Source organism: Electrophorus electricus, chromosome 3 (genome assembly GCF_013358815.1).
Source record: "Electrophorus electricus isolate fEleEle1 chromosome 3, fEleEle1.pri, whole genome shotgun sequence".
Lineage (NCBI taxonomy): Eukaryota > Metazoa > Chordata > Actinopteri > Gymnotiformes > Gymnotidae > Electrophorus > Electrophorus electricus.
Genome location: NC_049537.1, coordinates 9,360,545 through 9,382,361, shown reverse-complemented (window position 1 = coordinate 9,382,361; position 21,817 = coordinate 9,360,545). Strand labels below are relative to the sequence as shown.

Below are 21,817 nucleotides of genomic sequence, written 5' to 3'. Positions count from 1 at the left end.
TTTGATGAATGAGTTGTAATTTTGCTCTTGGGCTGTTTATTAAAAAGAAGTGCAGGTCCTTATTTGGCAGATATTTGAAGACCTTCTGTTCCAAAGTGTTTGCTCCAAATTGCGTGCCTGTTACACATGCATTGAGGTTTCATTAATGAGTATTGGAGAAGTCTTCTCTACTCACTATTCCTTTAACTCCAGTGGTGGCTCAATAGCTAGGACTTTGTGTTGCTGATTGGAAGGTGGGGGGTGTTAGGTCAGCAGGTTGGATCTGTTAGGTCTCACAGAAAGGGCCTTAGCCCTCTGATCAACCTAGCCACTGGGGTGCAGAGCACTTGAAATGCTGGTCCCGAGCCGGATTAATGAGAGGGTTGTATTAGGAAGGACATCTGGTGCAAAAACCTGTGCCAGATCAAAATGCTGGCTTGATCTGCTGTGGCAACCCCAAGAAGGGAGCAGTTGAAAGTAGAAAAAAATCAAACCAATTCATATCCACCCAGGCACCTTTCCTTAACTAATCGTTGATATATATTTTAGTTTCACTCTTTGCACTTAGTGAGGACTTTGAACAGTTTTGAACAATGCTGGTATTCACTGCATCATGGAGCTGGAAGTGAAGGGTCTATGTTTGCTTTAGCTAGTCCCCAACACCCTCCACAATGAGCTCCACAGGATTTCGTTTGTGTTTGAGTACTCCATCTTCACTTCATAATCAGTCATGCTGAGGACTATGTGAAAGGTCATTTTGTCTGGACTGTCTGAGAAGGAGCAGTAGGAGGTTTTGTCTGTCTGCAGACAAGAGGAATTATCTGCTCACACACAGAATAGAGCGCAAAGTGAAGGATTTCACATAGGCCCTTGGGACTGGATGGTGTGTGTGCGTGTGTGTGTGTGTGTGTGGGGGGGTGTTGTATTAGGGGGGAGGGTATGTAGCTGGTACCGGTGAAGTATTTGGCTGGTACCCATGAAATATAAATCAAGCTTTTATTTGAGAAGATACTACGTGATACTTTTATTTGAGATACATTTATTTGAGAAGATACTTTTGAGTAATAAGGTTTAAGTTAAGATTAAGATTTAGGTATGCAGATAACATTAATAAAGCTTCAGTAATACACAATCAATGAAAAAAAGTACATAGTTAGTGATACAAAACTGCGTGAGTGTGAGCAGGGATCATGATGTGTAGACTGGCTCTGTTCTGCTGCGATGATCTGCAGGGGCACTAGGCATCTGTCACACATCCGGGCTGGAGATCTATCTTCTTCTGCTGACCAAAAGCTCTAGCACTGCTGATGCTGTCATTCAGCTAGGACTAACACTGTGAGGCCTACAGCATTTCCAGAGAGCTGACACACAGAGACTGTTAGATAGCGACGATGTATGTCACATAGTGCAGGAAAAGTGACCACAAAGAAACACATGCTACTTGGTGTTGCTCATAACAAGGTTGTTCCAGGAAAGTGTATCACATGCATTTTCTCACAGTAAGCCATTAGTAAAATACCTGTCCATCTGTGACAATGACTCCTAACAGCCAAGGACATGAATAAAGTAGCACCTACAGTAGTGACAACCATTATGCTGATACATCTTGTTTTGATAAAATATAAGTATAAATGGAAATAGAAAGAGAAATTCACACTCTCTATATCTGAGATTTGTGTCCAAGCTAGATTACATATTTATTAAATAATTTGTCATCGCAGTTTCAGTGTCATTTGACATGGAAATAAATCTACAATACAGGATTTTCATTGAGTTAACCACTGGCAACAATGCCTGTAATAAAAAGGCAAATGCAATAATAAATGCATTACTTTCACTTTCTTACTGAGTAGCATTTGTAATGATCTTCTTTGCTATTTGTAGTCAGATAATGACTACAAATTTTGTATGACCAAATTTCTTCATTCATTGATAGAGGATGGCAAGACTGACTAATGGAGCATGACTCTTGAGCAGTATTATATCCATCCAATATCCATTTTGCCATCTGGTCCACTTGTTGCAGCAAAGTTGCAGCAAAACAGAGCAGGGTACAGGTTACACATTCAAAGTTGATTCCCATACAAAAGGCTTGAGAGTGAGGTCCCAACTCTGACTCTTGTCATTAGCTCAGTGAACAGGCTTACACACACACACACACACACACACACACACACACACACACACACACTGCCTGGCCAAAAAAAAAGGTCACCACCTGGATTTAACTAAGCAAATAGGTAAGAGCCTCCCATTAGATAATTACTGCATGGGTGATTATGTTTCAGCTGGCAACAAGTTATTTAACCCGAACTGAGTGAGTAGCTTCTCATTTGTTAAACAACCATGTCGAAAGACACATGCTGTGGTTGTGGAAAAGATGTTAATCTGTTTCAGAAGGGTCAACTTATTGGCATGCATCAAGCATAGAAAATATCTAAGGAGATTGCTAAAACTAATAAAATTGGGTTAAGAACTGTCCAACGCATTATTAAAAAGTGGAAAGACAGTGGGGAAACATCATCTTTGAGGAAGGAATGTGGTTGGAAAAAAAACTTGAATGATCGTGATCGGCGATCACTTAAATGTGTGGTGAGATCAAATCATAGAAAAAGGACAGTAGAACTCAGGGATATGTTTAATAGTGAAAGTAAGAGCATTTCCACACTCACAATGCAAAGGGAACTCAAGGGATTGGGACTAAGGGACTAAACAGCTGTGTAGCCTTAAGAAAACCACTCTCCGGTGAGGCTAACCGGCAAAAACAGCTTCAATTTGCTAGGGAGCATAAAGATTGGACTCTGGAGCAATGGAAGAAGGTCATGTGGTCTGATGTGTTCAGTTTTACCCTGTTCCAGAGTGATGGGTGCATCAGGGTAAGAAGAGAGGCTGCTGAAGTGATGCACCATCATGCCTAGTGCTTACTGTACAAGCCTATGGGGGCAATGCTGTGATCTGGGGTTGCTGCAGTTGGTCAGGTCTAAGTTCAGCAACGTTATGTGCCCAAAGAATGAGGTCAGCTGACTACCTGAATATACTGAATGACCAGATTATTCCATCAATGGATTTTTTCTTCCCTGATGGCATGGGCATATTCCAAGATGACCATGCCAGGATTCATCGGGCTCAAATTGTGAAAGAGTGGTTCAGGGAGCATGAGACATCATTTTCACACATGGATTGGCCACCCCAGAGTCCAGACATGAACCCCATTGAGAATCTTTGGAGAAGACTTTGTGCAGTGGTTCAAATCTCCCATCATCAATACAAGATCTTGGGGAAAAATTAATGCTTTGGACAGAAATAAATGTTGTGACATTGCAGAAGCTTGTGTAAATGATGCCACAGCGAATGTGTGCCATAATCAAAGCTAAAGGTGGTCCAACAAAATATTAGACTGTTTGACCTTTTCTTTGGCCAGGCAATATATATATATATATATATATATATATATATATATATATATATATATATATATATATATATATATATATATATATATATATATATTGCTACCTCTACTGTTGACTGTTTGTTTATTGTTTTCCCAGCAACATGCACTGAGCACTCTCTGTGATGAAACAAAAATTAAGGGTATTTATCAAAACATCTTAAAAGCATATAATCTTGGAGGCATGCAAACTTTATTAAAATCTTTTATCTCTTCATTACTGCCACATCACAAATTGCTTATTCACTGTGTGTCCAGTGGTATGGTTGTTTAGAGCTTGTGTGTATAGATGTTTCAAGAAGTTTCCAACTGTACATTCCATATGTACAACACAATGAAATCAGATTCAGAGAGCCAGTTTAAAAATCATAGGTAAGTGCAATCATATGTACTTTTCCAGAACACTTGGACAACTTTGATGGTTTGCATGGTGAGCAGTCCATTTTAAGGTTGTGATTCATTTGTACAGTGATTTTTATGGCTTCTAATAATAGGGAGTAGCTGTCAATTCAGTTCAGTGTTATTATCATTATGCTAATGTACAACAAGGGCGACATTACATTTAATTAAATGTGCATATGATATAGGCTCAGTGGGAGTTAAAAGGTGGGAAATGTGCAGTTCTTTTCAGCACCAGTTACCAGGGACTATACTGTTGTCTGCTAACTGGTACAAGGTAGAGGGCTTGATGTTGCTAGTGTTAAAGTAACATTTAGTAGTGTTAAAGGGTATAGTGTTAATAAGGTTTTTGCAGCTACCAACTGAGTCTATAAACACTGCACATAAAAGCCATAGCTAAAGATCCTCGTTAGTAGCAGAAGTTATGGACAGTGGAGAGAGGGAGCTTGTGGTTCAAGCTTGGAATTTTAATATTGAGATCCTCTCTATTCCATCAAAGAGGGTCATGTTTCCACCTGGTCAAACACATCCACAGTCGTTGCCAGGCAACCAAACTCTTCACACCCTGATGTGTAGAATCCTGCTTTTCTGATAGCACACAGAGCTCACAGTGCTGCTGATGGAGAGGTTTTTCCCTGAAAGCAGCATCACTGTCATGGCCTCTTCCATATGTGCTCGCTTCTTCATTATATCCAGAGCTGTCATTATCCTCATGAGCATTACCTTTACCACAGTAACCATCCAGCTGATTGTCATAATACCTGTATATGTCACCATCATCATTACCGTCATCACTCCCTGCCTAATGTTGTTTACATGCATGTTTTTTTCTAGTGGGTTATTTTTTCAGGCTTTGGGGCGTTCGTGTGTGTACATGTACATGTACGTGTGCGTGTGTGTGTATAACTGTGTGTGTGTGTGTGTGTGTGTATGTGTGTGTCTAGCCATGTAGTGGGAATGCTGTGTTGTTGCAAAAGGGAAATCAGAGATGGTCCATGGGGATGAGCAGATGGACTTTTCATGTTGAAAAAAATCATGACATCTCCAAGAATGCGGAGCAGGCACACCACGGTGCAGACTAGGCAGAGCCCCCCCTGGTCCCACACCCTGTTCTGCTCTTTTTCTCTGCCTATTTTCCTCATTCTCTTCCTCTTTTCCTTTTCAGGTCTCTCTGTCTGTTTCCACTGGGTTCTCTCACCATAGAGTTTCTTGCTCTCCTTGTGTTGTGTTTCCTTTTCCCTTTCTCTTCTCTAACATTGCTCTAGTAGCTGGGGAGGAGTGAGACATGCATTTATACTCAGCTAAAGAGGATCTGCTGTGTTTTAATTATTTAAAAGAAAGGTGTGTGGATGAATGTAACAGTTATTAAGTTAGATAATAAACAGTTCATAAATTATCCATAGCTTCAGATGACAAATATCACACTGTCCATTATGTTTCAGAATGATGAGCTGATCATTGGCCAGTTTTCCTAAAAACATCAAAACCTTTAAACAGAATATTAATAGTGGTGCTCACTTAACCACCTTATGATGATTAGAGCTTCTGACAGTCATATTTTGTCACAGAACTGCAAAGGCATCTCTGCTTCTTTGCCAATGATTTCAGAAATGTCTGCTTGTAAATATATCCTTCCTATCCTAGTGCAGGGGCACCTGCAGGATTATATTTCATAGTACGCCCGCCTGAATGTTAGTGTCAAGATGAGTCCCTCCCAACTTCTGTGTACCATGTTATCCCTATCTTGTGTATTTTTAAGTTCCATTCCGTAGTTTCGGTTTCTCCGCCCCTCGTTTGATTTTCCACACCTGTTCCTTGTTTGTATGCTTGTTAAGTTCATGTATTTAAACCCTGTTGTGTGCCCTGTGTCTTGGCTGTTCATTGTTAGCTTCATTGTGTTTAATTGAATGGTTGCGTTTCTGTGTTTGGTGGATGTATGAAAGCCTGTCTGTGTTACAAAGTCTTCGTTTATGCTATCCTGTTTTGTTATCCTAGCCTTCGTGTTTCCTAGCCTGTTATAGCTGGCTTCCCTTTTTTGCCTTAGTGTGTTTATCATTTATCCCTGTAATCTCCATGTTGGCTGTATGACCCTGGACTACTCTGACTACGACTCTGGATTTGCCCTTAATAAATCTCGCTCTTTTCCACACGTGTTTTTTTTTTGTTGTTGTATTTTAATTTAAGTGTGAGAACATTATTTTAAGCTTAGTTATTAGGTTATTAGTTTGAGGACGTCCTTTTAACATTATTTTAAAAGGTTAGTATAACATTAGTTATTACAGAGAACATTATTGTAAAATGTTAGTATAGGGCTAGTCCAAGAATGTTAATATAACGTTAGTTTGAAAATGTTATTTTAATATTCGTCCAAGAGTGTCATTTTAACATTATCCCAAGAATGCTATTTTAGCATTAGTTAGAATAGTTCAATCAGAGAATGTTATTTTAATGTTAGTCCAAGTTATTGCTGTTGAATGGATGAATGAGAGGATAGTGGTGGATAGACAACTGCCATCCATATGAAGTGCAGTTTGGTGACTGGGCCTAGTAATTCAATCAGTACATCGAACTGAGTTATTCTATCTTTATATCTGAAGGTGTTATAAAATGAGTGGATTCCTATGGGAGGATGGAGGGATGAATGAAAGAATGGGTGGATAGATAAGAGCCATAATATGAAGTGCAGTATTGTGACTAGGCCTAGTCATTCAATTACTACAGCAATTTAGTTGTTTTGTCTTTACAGCAGAAGGAGCTATAAAATAAATGGATTCCAATGGGAGGATGGAGGGATGAATGAAAGGATAGTTGTTTTGTCTTTACAGCAGGAGTTATCAATGGATTCCAATGGGAGGATGGAGGGATGAGTAAAAGGATAGAATTGGTTAATAGACAAGTGCCATCTGTATAAAGTTCAGTTTGGAGACTAGGCCTAGTAGTTCAATTATCCCAGCAAATGTAGTTGTTCTATCTTTACAGCTAAAGGAGTTATAAAATCAATAGATTCCTCTGGGAGCATTGAAGGATGAATGAAAGGACAGACTAAAGAATGAGTGGAGAAAAATAAAACGATTTGAGATGGAGTGGATATTTAGGTGTTGGAGTAGTTGTGGTTGATTATTTAGCTTTGAGGCTAGATGTTGATAGCAATTTGGCTGATGGGGTAGTTGTTGTGGGGTCTGTGGGGGTAATTTGGGTTGAGGGGTAATTGACTGTGGGGTAGTTGAGGCTGAGGGGTTATGAATGAAAGGATAGTTGTTGGGGTAGTTATGCTTGATGGGGTATTGAGATGTATAGGTAGCTGTTGAGTGCAGTTTGACTGGTGGATTTTTTTTTGTGGGGCTATGGGGGGTAATTTGTGTTGAGGGGTAATTGGCTGTGGGGTAGTTGAGGTTGAGGGGTATATAGCTGTGGGGGTAATTTGGGTTGAATTGTAATTGGCTGTGGGATAGTTAAGGCTGAGGAGTTATTTAGCTGTGTGGGTAGTTGAGCTTGAGGGCTGTGGGGGGAAATTTGAGTTGACGGGTAAGTGGCTGTGGCGTAGTTGAGGCAGAGGGGTTGTTTAGCTCTCCGTGTAGTTGAGGGAGTGAGGGAAAGAAGAGTGTCCATGCATGTGTTCCGTGAAAGTGAACAATAACACAAGCACAATAACACTGTTCCCATATGAGAACTATGTTTGTGCCGTATTTGGTGATTCTACGACAAAAGCTGAAAATGCTTAACATTTCCAAATAGAAGAAGAAGAAGAAGAAGAAGAAGAAGAAGAAGAAGAAGAAGAAGAAGAAGAAGAACAACAAGAACAAGAACAAGAACAAGAACAAGAACAAGAACATGAAGAACCAAATGTTGGCTTTGTTAAGACAACATAAATAGCATTCCTTCCTATTCCAGCACTGTGAAAGGATTAAAAGATTTAAGTTAATGTTAACACTAACGTTAACAGACTTCGTGCTCGTGCTGCCCTTGGCGGAATAATCGCTTTCTGGTTTCAAAAGCCTAAAAAATGATCAGTTGCTTTCTTTTGCACATTGCTAGGTGACTTATTTGCTTGTTAACACACAAGATACATATGGCTAAATTCAACATTGCCAGCAATCACAATTAAGTACCAGAAATGTTGATTGTGCAGTGACCTATAGTAAGTCACATTAACACAAATCATTGGCTTTCAGATGTATTTGTTTTACATTAAGTGGACACAACCTAAATTACATCAAGGTAGAATGTTAAAAAATAAACAAAATCATAAAAACAATAAATCATTAAGAAACAATAAAAACTTGGTGTTTACTGGATTAAAGTCGCTGGCATCAGAGTCCTTTAGTGAGGGGGCAAATGTCATCTCTACTTGTTCAAAGGATGGTAGTGTTTTTGTCAGTCGACCTTATGATCTTATATCTATATACTGTACATATATAAGTGAAAATCATGTATTTATTCAGAAGCCATTAAATGAGAGCAGGTTATTACACACCAACTTCCAATATCTGACAGAACTATCACTAATACTGGACAACATTGTTACAAACACCATATGGCTCGGATAATAAGGATTACTGTCATCCTTAGTGCCCATGTTTCTAAATTCATTTAATTTTAATTCAATTTGTCTAAATTAAGTTTTAGTCTCCAGTGGAACGATAGTATTTTAGAACTCTGTTGTCTATTCTCCATCACTGTGTAAGTGTTTTTCTCTCTCACTAAAATGTCAGTGCAGTTGCAGCCATGGAGGAGAAGCAGATGTCAGCGTGCCTCTTTGGGGCTATTGAGTAAATGGACGAGGCATGAGGGGACTGTCAAACTCCAAACTTCAGGATTCCTACTGCCCAGATGCTCTTTGACAAACCCCTTCGTGCGAAAGGAATTCTGGTCATTTATAAACATATAAAATGATATAGAAGCCATATTCATATTCATATAGCAAATGCAGCTCCCTGTATTCAAGTCATCCGATTACCAGAAATAATCCGCCCAAGTTTGCATACGTAAATCTGCATAGCACTTTCACACTAATTTCCTTAATTAAATATTCTGCTGTCAGCTATCCTCAGAGTCCATGAGAGAAGGTATGAACTCTATGACTATGTTTATATCAGCCAGCACCAAGTCACCAAGTAACCCAAAGCTAATCAAAATGAATCTACTGGATTGAAATGCTTCACTATGTGTGACAGAAAATCATTTGAGAATATTATGCACTTGTGTGTGTAGCAGAGTTCTTAATTGTGGAAATTGTGTCTTTGAGCTCTGAAAGCTTTCAAGAAGTTAGTGTTTATGTAAATTGCACTGTGATTATGGGACTCAATAGTTCTGCCATGGCTACCCTTTGTGCAAACGTATCTTTCTTCTGCAATTCTCATTTACATTTTTAGAATACTGGCAATTTGCCCTGACCAGTTAGTGCCAGGGACACATTTTTCACACTAGTTGTCATGATTGAGGTGTATTGTGATGTGAGTCATATACAACCCTTAGGGGACAGTGCACATTATGTTAGAAATGCCCCCTTCTGCTGGATGGAGAACAAGTTTGTATTACCATGCTTAGGAAAGGCCTGTGGAGAGTGGGTGAGTGAGAGCAGCTCTCCATCAACCGCTAAAGACATCAGACGGAGAAGCAGTCCTAGTTATACACAGAACTTTGGTACGAATATCACAAAACACAACTGCATATTATACATATAAAGCTAAATCCAAGCAAACCTATTCTAAATAATGTGCTCTCTGAATACTGGAGTGAGCTGGAATGCAGGTTTACAGTACTGGTTAGAGATTGTGTATGTAATCTGTACTACATGTAATTTGCTAAAGCCTTTTTTGGTTTCTGCAAAAGTATATATGTACATACTGAAAGCATACAATATACAATACTTTTTGGTTGTGAAGAAGATTTTGCAAAGCTGTGCATCAAGGCAACCTGGATATGAAGATTACCTTCTGAAAATAAATCACTATGCAGACTCGTTTGTCTGCTAGCTCCTAGTTATGCATTATATAAAAAGTGTTTATTTTGGGGGGCCTGCACTGAGAAGCAATTCTCACTCACTCTCAAACAGTCAGCCTGGCAGCTGTCTCCAAACATAACCTTTTCAAATATGGGCTGTCAGGATTGCTTAAGTACAGAAGATTTTTAACATAATGTTGTGTGACAAACTCAGTAAAGTTGATCTCAATGGAGGAGATCAACCTTTGGGGAACTAAACTTTTTCAACATTAACCTCCCTATTTCTCAAAGTCAGCCTTTCATTCTACTCCTGACTGTTTCTATAGCAACACCTATAGAAAGAGTAAGATGAACTCTTTGTGTTGTGCTCTCCTCATGAGCTTCAGAAAGAAGGTAGTTTGAAAGCTTAACATGATACGACTGTATTGGCAATGTACGATAATGAGTATGTAATGGAGGTTTCTATGAATCTTTTTATGAAAGGCATGGATCATTAAATGTTCACGCATCAACCAACTGAGTGTAAAACACTGGTTTATATTTTGGTCAGGGTACACAAAGCTGACTAGTATTGAATTATTGAAATTTTAAAACATGAAATATAAGAAAACAACATTATTGAACTAAAAATAATGACACTGATCATTATCAGAATCATTTTAGCACCATGGAAAATCTACATTTTTATTAATCCCTACATTTGTTTCTCCTCTGGCCCATCATCTTAACTTTTTTCTTCTACTGGACGTGTAAGCTGCATGATTGGACTTCACTGAGCTACACCATATATTCATGCATATAATGGCATCTTTTAGAGTACCTGCCAGGAAAAGAAATAAAGAGAAACACAGTAAAAAGAACCAGAATTTCTCTTTTTCCCTTTCGTATCATATGCCCTTCCCCCAAGGCTTTAGAAGAAATGGTTAGATGGAGAGCCCGGTCAGCAAGCTCCAGGGTAAAGCAAACTCACACACAGCTGGGACATCAAGGGACCTAAGCATCAATGCAGTCTGTGTAAAGAATGACACGCATGAGTCTTGCAGCATCTCCTCTGACTGGTCTTGGTGTCAGTTATAAATGAATCTAAACTGAAATTACAGTCAGCAATGGAAACAGATCTTATAAAAGCAAATTGTCCTACAACATTAGCATATCGTTTTGTTAATGTCTTTCCCTGCAGAGAAACAGAATAAGTTAAGGAAATTAACTATAAGTTAAGGAATGCATAGTTAAGAACTTCCATCTGCTGACATGTGCGATGTATGCTGTGGAAAATGAGACAGCCTCAGAAGGATGTGAAATGGCTTTTAATGTGTTTTGGTAAAGGACGAAAAGGTTTTTCACTGAGTGCTGTAAATAATCATATGAGTGCTTTAATAGAATATTTGAACAAGAGTTATAGAGGAAATCTCATATTTTTGCTGGGCTGCCTAGAAGATCAGTCTAAATTGATTGATTGATTAATTTACTCACTGATTAACTGGGTGACCTCATTATTTTCACTAACATAAGCTGACTTTGGTGATAGCTTAGGTAACATTTTACCTATGGTATAAATAGTAGTTGTAGTAATATTGCCATACTACTACTACTACAATATGACTATTGCCAGTGTAGTGTTATGACTATATAATGGAGGATTCTCTGGATCTTTTTCATGAAGGGCATTCATCTTTAATGTTCATGCAACATTCAGCTATTACTCCAATTACTCCAATTATCCAAGTATTACTACTACTACTACTACTACTAGTACTACTACTACTTATAATAATAATAATAATAATAACCAATGACTGTTGATTTCTCAAACACTGCTACCAAACATTTGTGAAAAAATCAGAAGGTATAAATATATTATTATCCTTCAAAGGTAACACGGGTCTTTTTATATAAGTGACAACCTCTCCATTACCTTAGCTGTGACTATAACTAACAGTTGCAAAGCACAAGGTGAACTAATATTTTGACATGTGACACATCAATTATAGCAGCCCTGACACTTCTTATAGCGGTAAGACATGGAAGACCAAACAAGTTTTCTTCAGAGATTTCCAAGTATCTTGGATGCCCTACTGTAGTCATTTATGTGAAGTATGTTTTGCAGTCGATGGTGTCGATGGTCCAGCAAAAATAGCTGTGTCCTATTTTGCTTACCATGCTACGCTGTGGCATGATTCTGCAATCAGCATGATCCCTTCCATAACTGGCGCTGATGCACAGCATGGACGTACATCGCAGTGCCAGAATACTTAATTCTAAATATCCTTCTGTTTTCTTACAGGTGGCCAATCTACTGCGACTTTTCCAGATTCCCCAAATCAGCTATGCCTCAACTAGTGCTAAGCTTAGCGATAAGTCCCGCTATGATTACTTTGCTCGAACAGTACCCCCAGATTTCTACCAAGCCAAGGCCATAGCTGAGATCCTTCGCTACTTCAACTGGACCTACGTCTCCACTGTTGCCTCTGAGGGTGACTACGGAGAGACTGGCATTGATGCATTTCAGCAGGAGGCCAGAGCCCTGCAAATCTGCATCGCTACATCTGCCAAAGTTAGCCGCTCCATGGACCGCTACAGTTACGAAGCAGTGATCAGGTCGCTGTTGCAGAAGTCTAATGCTAAAGTCGTGATCCTTTTCACTAGGAGTGAGGATGCCAGGGAGCTTCTAGTTGCAGCAAATCGCATGAATGTCTCCTTCATCTGGGTGGCTAGCGATGGCTGGGGCGCGCAGGAGAGCGTGGTGAAGGGCAGTGAGTCAGTGGCAGATGGAGCTTTTACCATAGAGCTCGCTTCATACCCCATCCGTGAGTTTGGCGAATACTTCACCAACCTGAATCCTTACAACAACAGCCGCAACCCTTGGTTCAGAGAGTTCTGGGAGTATCACTTCCAGTGCAGCCTGCATGACCTCAGCTGTGGGAAGCACTCGCTGCGAAATGGGAAGTTCGAGCAAGAATCGAAGATTATGTTTGTGGTGAATGCCGTGTATGCAATGGCACATGCCTTGCACAACATGAGACAAGCAGTGTGTCTGAATAACACTAAAATTTGCAGTGCCATGAACCCAGTAAATGGAAAGAAGTTCTATAAGGACTACATCTTAAAGACAAAGTTTGATGGTGAGTGAACTTTTGCTTCCATGGCTCCCTCTCGTTATCATTTCTGTTGAAATAGAAATAATTACCATTATTTCATTTCATGCCACAAATGTATGTGTAAATACACACTACTACAATAAGTAAAGTGATATAGTTTTGTTGTTTTGACTCTGTGCTCCAGCACATTAGATAGGAATGACTCTCAGGTTACAAACAGTTTGAGATTTATAAAACTTACAGTAAAGACAATCAAGTGTTTTGTTGTGCATTACTGGTTTTTCTTACAGAAAGTAACTGAAATGTTACCTTCAATTAATTAGAATACCATATAACTAATCTGCTCTTGAGTTCACTAAATAAAAAGAGGATTTAAAATAATTACTCATACAAAGTCATTACGCATAGAGCAGTTGAGCTTTATTTGGATTTAGTTTTCCATTTCCTGAAGAAGATAAGGCATGCTATTCTGATTCAGTCTGCACCACTGAGACATTAAGTATTATTTGCAGGCTCTGAGAGTTCTTTTGTCACACTGTTGACAATGGGAAAGAAGTTTTATCAGTATAAATAATGCATTCAAAAATTTCATGGAAGTCAATGCGCAAACATACGCATAGCCTGCTAGATGTGAAAAGCGATACTGATATGTTATGCTGTAGGTGTTTTCATAGAATACAATAGAATACAATTGGACCAGTTCCTTCAAGTTAACACTTTAGTATCAAGTGACACAAGATGAAACCCTGAAGTAAATCTTCATCAAATAGATAGACTTGTGCATTACCATGCTGTGTATTCCCTTTAGTCAAACAGAATAGTTGCAGTCAGAGTCTCTTGTCTTTATAATAGTTTAGCTGTGTACTGCTAAAAATCAGCCTAATCTAAAAAAATCAATAGACTTGTGAAGTTGTCCTCTGGGGAACTTGTAAAATAGATTAGTCTGAATCATGGTCACTGCTTCTGTAGTGAAATCATTTATGACTTGAGTTCTTTATTAGCCAGAAATTATTGTATCTTGTTTTTATTTCATTCTGAATATTTTCCAGTACTGATTTAACAAATAAGCAAAGATTGTGATGTCACCCATGACAGAGCTATCAACAGGACTGCAAAGAAAAATCCTGTCAATGTTTAAAAACAAATTCAATCTATTTTTGCTGTTCTTTCAAGAGCTGTGAAATCACATCAAAGTAACAAGGCAAACATGTGAATCCACCTTCTGGCCTCAATTATATAAATGTACTGCTTGTACCTGTGTCCAGTGCATCTACAAAGCTGACAAATGAGCCTTTTGAGACTGTAAGCAAAGCAGTGGCTTTACATAAAGATTTACATAAAGGTTACACACTTCCTTTATTACAGGAAATATTTGGCACTGTCTGATCAAGCTAAACGTCCTTTGCCACAATGTATGTTTTTTGCCTTTGCAGCTCCGTTTCGTCCAGCTGACACAGAGAACATTGTTCATTTTGATGCTTATGGGGACAGCCTGGGCCGCTACAACATCTTCCACTATCACAGAGAGGATGGCACATACATGTACAGCAAAGTGGGCTACTGGGCTCAGAGCCTTAGCCTAAACAACAGCTTAATCCCTTGGGAGAGCCAAGTGATACCCACATCACAGTGTAGTGACCCCTGCAGGAAGAACGAGGTGAAGAGCATGCAGCCTGGTGACGTGTGTTGCTGGATCTGCATCCCTTGCCAGCCCTACCAATACCTTCTGAATGAGTTCACATGTGCCGACTGCAGCTTTGGCCAGTGGCCCCTGGCCAATCTGACTGGCTGTTATGATCTGCCTGAAGAGTACATTCACTGGGAGGATGCCTGGGCCGTGGGGCCGGTCACAATCGCCTGCCTTGGTATCCTCTGCACGCTCTTCATTATCGGCCTTTTCCTGAAGAACAACGAGACACCGGTGGTGAAGGCAAGCGGGCGAGAGCTCTCCTATATCCTGTTGCTGGGCGTGCTCCTCTGCTACTGTATGACCTTTATCTACATTGCCAAGCCATCAGCGGTGGTGTGTACACTGCGGCGCCTCGGCCTGGGCACCTCTTTTGCAGTCTGCTACTCGGCCCTCCTTACCAAGACCAACCGCATTGCCCGGATCTTCAACGGCGTCAAGGATGGTGCCCAAAGGCCAAGGTTCATCAGTCCTGCCTCGCAAGTGGCCATCTGCGCTGGCCTCATCTCCTGCCAGCTTCTGGTGGTGGTGGTGTGGCTCTTGGTGGAAGCACCGGGCGTGAGGAAGGAGGTCAGCCCTGAGAGGAGGGATGTGGTACGGCTGAAGTGCAACAGCAAGGACTCCAGCATGCTGGTGTCACTCACCTACAACTGTGTCCTCATCACTCTCTGCACCTTCTACGCCTTTAAGACCAGGAAGTGCCCAGAGAACTTCAACGAGGCCAAGTTCATCGGCTTCACCATGTACACCACCTGCATCATCTGGCTGGCATTCCAGCCCATTTTCTACGTCACAGCCAGTGACTACAGGGTAGGCAGAGCCAAGCTGGCTGTAGCTCTCACAGCTGATTCATTACTTATCATGGTGGCTATGTTGAATTTCAGCAGAAAGAAATGGATTAACAGCACTACATACTTACTCCTCGTCTCTTAAAGCAGCTTTAAGACAAAAATTGGCAAAGATCTAAAAATCACTTCACTTAAATATTATTTCTAAATATCACTTCTCTGCACTTCTGCAAAATGACACTGAAACAATTCAGATCTGAATCACATTCATATGCACGCCACCTCATCATATAATACATCAGGGGAGTCTACTAATATAACACACATATATTCACACATATACAACTAATCAAGTTCTTCAATAGCTTATTATTAGATCTATATTAGCTTATTATTAGATTGTTAGATCTCCTGGACCAGATTTGGGCACCCGGTCATACACTATTATTATTATTATTATTATTATTATTATTATTATTATTTCACACTGTAATCTCAGGCTGAAAGCATGTGTATCCTACCCAAGTAATACCATCAGCTGCCTCAATGTTCCTACTGTTCCTTTAATAGACTGTTAATTGGTACTGCAATATTCTTGTTATTCTTATTACTATACCCTGATCTGAAAACAGAACAAGATCACAAGCATCTATTAACAGCTTATGTTCAGTATTTTGCAGATTGTTGTCGTTCCAACAGTTTAAACAAAAACACTTACATTTACCTTTATGGATGCTGTTACACTACAATGGATGAACATCGGGATGTTTGATTTTTTTTCCCTACTTAGCCCAGAGCAGTTAAAGCAAATTCTTGAACTATTGTTATTGGCTCCTGTTACTCAATCTCTAAAATGACATTTTCCAATACATGTTTTTATTTCTTTGAGGACAAACCTTGAGCTTATCTGAGCTGTGGGCTATTCTAAACGAAATTCTTCCAGAGTGACTTAAATCACACTGCAGACACAGACAGTATAAAACATCTTATTTCTAGTTCAAATGGGTTTATGTGAGATAACCTCTTGTAACTTCTTGAGTCAACTCTTGCTTTCTCTGCTGTATTTGCCGCATTCCTAACAGCATGATTCGGTGAGTTTGCCTTATGGGCAATACCTGCTGTTTCAGATGACAGACAGAAAAATTGCTTTGATCGGCTGTCTGTCGTGATGATGCAAGGAGCAGCTCTCGTTTCATGTATCTGGAAAGCTGCTCAGTGGAGAACAAAGGGTGAGGACGATGACATCCTGGCAACTTATTGGAGTTTGAATGGAATGTTTTTGAACCTCTTTCCATCACGTGCCCTTAATGACAGCTACTATTAGATAAACAGTTATGTAATCGTATGGGGCTTTTTGGACAATGATTACATGCTTTTGTATTTAACAGTCACAACAGTAAGCAAAGAGTAAGTAAAGACAGCCTCCAAGATTCTAAGGGCAGATCAAGCACATTTAAACATGCTTCAGTTAAGAAAGGGTGTGGAAGGCTTATAGAAATGTGGAGAAGACACAGGGGAGAGGAAACCCACAGAGGAGGTGAGCAGGAAGGAGAGACAGGAAGAAAAGGGAAGCTTGGAAAAAGAAAATACCAAGAGCAAGAATGAGGGAAACATGTGAGAACAGGAGGCATTATCCAGTGTGAAGTGAGGTGTGAAGTCAAGCCATATGAGTGGGGTTATGCAGGGTATATAATACATTAATCACCTATAGGAATACTAAGCAAACAGGAAAACCGTTATTTTCTCATATAATCCAGAAAGCATGAGCTTGCCAGTGTCCACAGAGAGGAGCCATGCTTCCTGGGGACATCCACATTCATCTCTACACTTCACTACTCTATGGAATGTATTATTTAAAGCCCCTTTTAAAGCGCTCGTTTATTGTTATGCAATGTTTCTCGTGCAGAAACTCCTAAATCTATTTCTGGAAAGGACAAAGGCAACAGATCTGTTCCTTGAAGATGGTATTTAGTTCAAAGTCTTAAAAAAGAAAATGAATAGCATATATGATATAGTAAAATTTTGTTTTAGAAAATGTTAATATTCATTAATAATTTAAATAAACTTATTGTAAGCATTAAATAATTTGATTCAGTATAAAAAACAAAACAAAACAAAAAAAAAACCAGCACTGTCCAAATTATAGCAACTCAACTGTAAATGGCCTAAGATAAATTTCCATTTATTTCAATTGGTAAAGCAAAATTGGCTGACAGACCTGTGAGATAAGCGTTAACTTTAGCCAATTAGCTAGGGTCAGTCTCACCTATGTTAATACTGTATAATCCATTGTATAGGTCATGGATGTTAGCTTCAAGATCATGGATACAAGCACTAAAATAAATAATTTTGTGGTTGTAATGATAGAGTTTGCTAGTGTACATCAGTATCAGAAGCAGCAGGGAAGGGAAAGGTCCAACAGTGATTATGTCCTGTATACAAGCACCTGCTTCTTATTTAGATGTGAAGACAGTCTTTTTTTTTACCATATATCCAGAAAATATGACCATATGAGCATATTATTGGTTCACACGTAAACCCACGTAAACCCGTAATACACAAGCAGAAGGTATTTTGTTTATTTATTTACAAGCATACCTGCAAATGCACCTCCAAGCATATATGAGATGCCCTTTATTCAAAGCTGTGATCACTAGTGATGACCATCTGGAAATATGGATAGCCCAAAAAGGGAGACTTTAACCTTTATACTACATAAGAACACATGCTAATAGACCTGAGCTTATCACTGAGTGTGAAGCCATGCTGCTTTTTAAAAGATCTTGGAATTTCTGATCTTTATGCTATCACAACAGTAATAAAGGATAGGAATTAATAATGTAAGTGTTCCACCCCTCAGATGATTTAAAAAAGTAAAAGTCCTGGTGTGTGTATCTGTGCTCTCTCAGGTGCAGACCACCACCATGTGCATCTCGGTGAGTCTGAGTGGCTCTGTGGTGCTGGGCTGCCTCTTCGCTCCCAAGATCCACATCATCCTTTTCCAGCCGCAGAAGAATGTCACCACACTCCGGGTGGCCACCACACGCTTCAGTGTCACCACTGGCCCTGGCTCCAGCTTCTCCCAAGGTACACTGCTCCCACGACCATCACCACTAGGAGACAGCAAAACTCAGGCCTGATATTGTAGTTTAGACACTGCATCATATAGTTACCACTAATTACCAAATTATAAGAGCCTAACATTATGAGTGTTTCTAGTGTAACTGACAGTTGGGTCACAGTGGGTAATGGAATGGGGTCAATGATCAAATCAGAAAATGAACTGAAACAGAAAATTAAGTGAAACTGAAACAGAAAATGAAGTGTTTCATAGGCTAGTCATCTCAAAGTGACCTTTTTATCAAATTATCTTGTTGTCTTGGTGGACGTTGAGTTGTTTTAAAGCAAGTACATGGTGCTGTCTGACTAATGCAAGTTTTCTGCTTGCAGCGTCTGTCTCCAATGTTGTCCAACAGTGTGTAATGGAAGAGAAGTAGTGGACTCGACAACATCATCTCTCTGAGGACTAACATTTTGGTCGATCTGCAAAAAGTGTGATATAGATTACTCTTATTATTAGTCGAAACAACAGGTGTTTGCTGATATTAAAGAGGCCACTCGCAGTAAAGAGTGCCTTGTTCTCAGTGTGCTGTGAGTACAATTTTACAATCTCGCTCTCTCTCTCTGTATCTATTTATCTATCTATCTATCTGACTAGTTAGAAATTATCAATGAGATGCCAGTTAAAGCTCTGTATACCCCTTCTTTTTATGGAAAATATGAAAAGTATTATTTGAGATATGAAGTAAAAATTATAGTAAATCTGTTTAATATATTATATACAGGATGTTTTTAATGTAGATTTTTGGTGATTTGGGTGTGTGCTTTCTTGTAATTTAGTAAATAAAATGTGTTTTATATAATATTGGGATTAGTGGTTGGTTTGTTTATAATAGGATTTAATGTTTATATTGAATGTATTTCTAATGAATTAAGTTTTAATCTTTGTTCACATATCCTGTATGGACAAAAACATATGAACACCACTCCTATTTATTGTTTTGATGTTTCAACCACACCCATTGCTAATTAGATGTATGACATCAAGTACATTCCCAGGTCATCCCTATAGACAAAACACCTGGCAGAAGAATGGGTAATACTAAGAGCCTCAGAGACTTTAAATGTGGCACCGCCATAGGATTCCCACCTTTACCACAAGACAGTTTATGTCTTACAGCCCCAGTAAACTGTAATTGCTGTTATTGCAGTATGTAAGCATCTAGGAGCTCAGCTATGAAGCAGTAGTAGACACTAACCAAGAGAACGAAGCCCATTGAGTGCTGAAGTGCATAGTGCGTCAAAATTGCCCATCCTCTGTTGCATCACTCACTACCAATTTTTAAAAACTGCCTCTGGAAGCAACATCAGCACAAGAACTGGGAGTTTCATAAAATGGGTTTAAATGGTGGAGCAACAGCACACAAGCCTAAGATTACTATGTGGAATGCCAAGCTTCAGCTGGAGTGGTCTGACACATGCTGCCACTGGGCTCTGGAGCAGAGGAAGCTTTTTTTTTCCTGGAGTGATGAATAGGCTTCACTATCTGGCAGACTGATAGATGAATCTGGGTCTAGTGGATGCCAGGACTACTTAGTTGGAATGCACATTACCAACAGTAAAGTTTGGTGGAGGAGGGATAATGGTCTCAGGCTGATTTTTAGGTTTTAGCCAAGTCCCTTACTTCCAGTGAAGGGTGATGTTAATGCTACAGCACACAAAGACATTTTACAGTTATATCCTTCCAACTTTGTGACAACAGTTTTGGTGAAGGCCCTATCCTGTTCCAGTATGATTGTGCCCAAGGTCCATAAAGACATGGTTTGACAAGTCTGGTGTGGAGCTGCACAGATCTTGACTTTAGGTCATATAGTGTACATTATGTCTGGCAGAGGACCTTGTAAGAAATCAGTGTTGGGTTTCCCATTACATGACATTCAATTACAAACCCTGTCATTACCAACATGTACACCATCAGCCACCATTATGCTATTAAAATACTGTCTTTGTTAGGTGTATAGTTATAGCCTGTAGCCCAGTTATTGTCATGCACAGTACCCTTCATCACTGGACAGCTTTTGACCACAGAACAGCTGAAATGTTTGGGGGGACAAACCACTCCCAATCCAGCAAGGACAATGACATGAGTAAAAAACCCCAGAAACACTGATAAACATTTACCACCTTAACACCCACACCATGTTACTACCATGTGAGTGTTTTTGCTGTGTTGGACTGTTGTCAGGAGTGGTCCTGTGGTCACAAACTGACCAGTCCATTCTAACAGGAGGCTGACAAACTGCATGCATTCCTACACTTATAAAACTCACCTACAATATCTATAACACAGTGTAGTGTAAGTGTGGGTGCAAGTAATAAAATGTTGTTAAGCATAGTCTGCTAAATGTCATTCTGTGCATAGTTTTTCAAAATGTTGATATTTACTTGGTCTAATGAAACGGTACAAATAATGCAGAAGAAAAAAATCACAAAAATATAAGCTAGGAACTAGGCCAGATGCAATGCCTTTATATATATATATAATATATATATATATATATATATAATATATATTATAATATATATATATATAATATATATATATATATATTGTTATGCATGCTATTTAGGTTATGATTACGTTTAGTTGTATGTATGTAATAGAGTAATCCCATAGTCCCCTCTCCCGCATATGCATAGTTTTACAAGGCTGTTTGGTGTGTTTTATTTCGGCCACTTAGCAGACGTACAATGTATCCTAATATATTCTAGCCAGTACAGTAGGGTTAGATACCATTGAACTAGAATACTGCTGAAATACAGGAATCAATGTTGTTACCTAAAAGTGCAAAATAAGCATAAACTCTATATCAGACAATAAGTGTATATAAACAAAAATACCAAACAAGTACTAGCATCAGTTACTCAACATAGGTGCAGGATCAAAGGTTGTCACGCGACCAACCCCAGTCCATGACTACACCTCGACACAACCTCAACAGATCCTCATCACCGGTTTAAGTTTCACATGTATCACATCTTTGTTGCGTTATTTAGCCTCTCCTGTTCCGTTCTATCCTTGCGAAGTATTATCGCTTCTCTATCGCGAATACGGAGCACGTCCCACTGTGCATGCATATATTTCTGGCTACTACCCTCGCCTGTTTTTGTTTTCGTTTCTTGCTTGTTTTGCTACAAATAAAACCCGGTTATCCCCAAGCGTCTGGTCTGATCTCAAGTCACAAAGGTCATTTAAATATTCCACAAAAAGATAAGTTTACAGTCTGCGTTTATAGTTATATAGGCCTATATACATTTATATATGTTATCAAAATTCTTTGAAACTGTTTATTGATTCACTATTTCATACTATTTTAGGTAATAATGCTCAGAGCTGCATGAGAAAATAGCA

At 39.2% G+C, this 21,817-nt stretch overlaps 1 protein-coding gene across 1 annotated transcript in view; it reads left to right on the top strand.

Annotated features, from left to right (window-relative positions):
• The window catches only part of grm2a (glutamate receptor, metabotropic 2a), a 31,548-nt gene extending 12,299 nt beyond the window's left edge, over nt 1-19,249 (top strand). The window contains 5 exon segments of the mRNA XM_026997544.2: nt 12,057-12,894; nt 14,304-15,367; nt 18,255-18,432; nt 18,796-18,810; nt 18,813-19,249. Coding sequence (XP_026853345.2) covers nt 12,057-12,894; nt 14,304-15,367; nt 18,255-18,432; nt 18,796-18,810; nt 18,813-18,868 — 2,151 coding nt within the window. The 3' untranslated portion in view covers nt 18,869-19,249.
• Nucleotides 19,250-21,817: the final 2,568 nt, after the last annotated feature.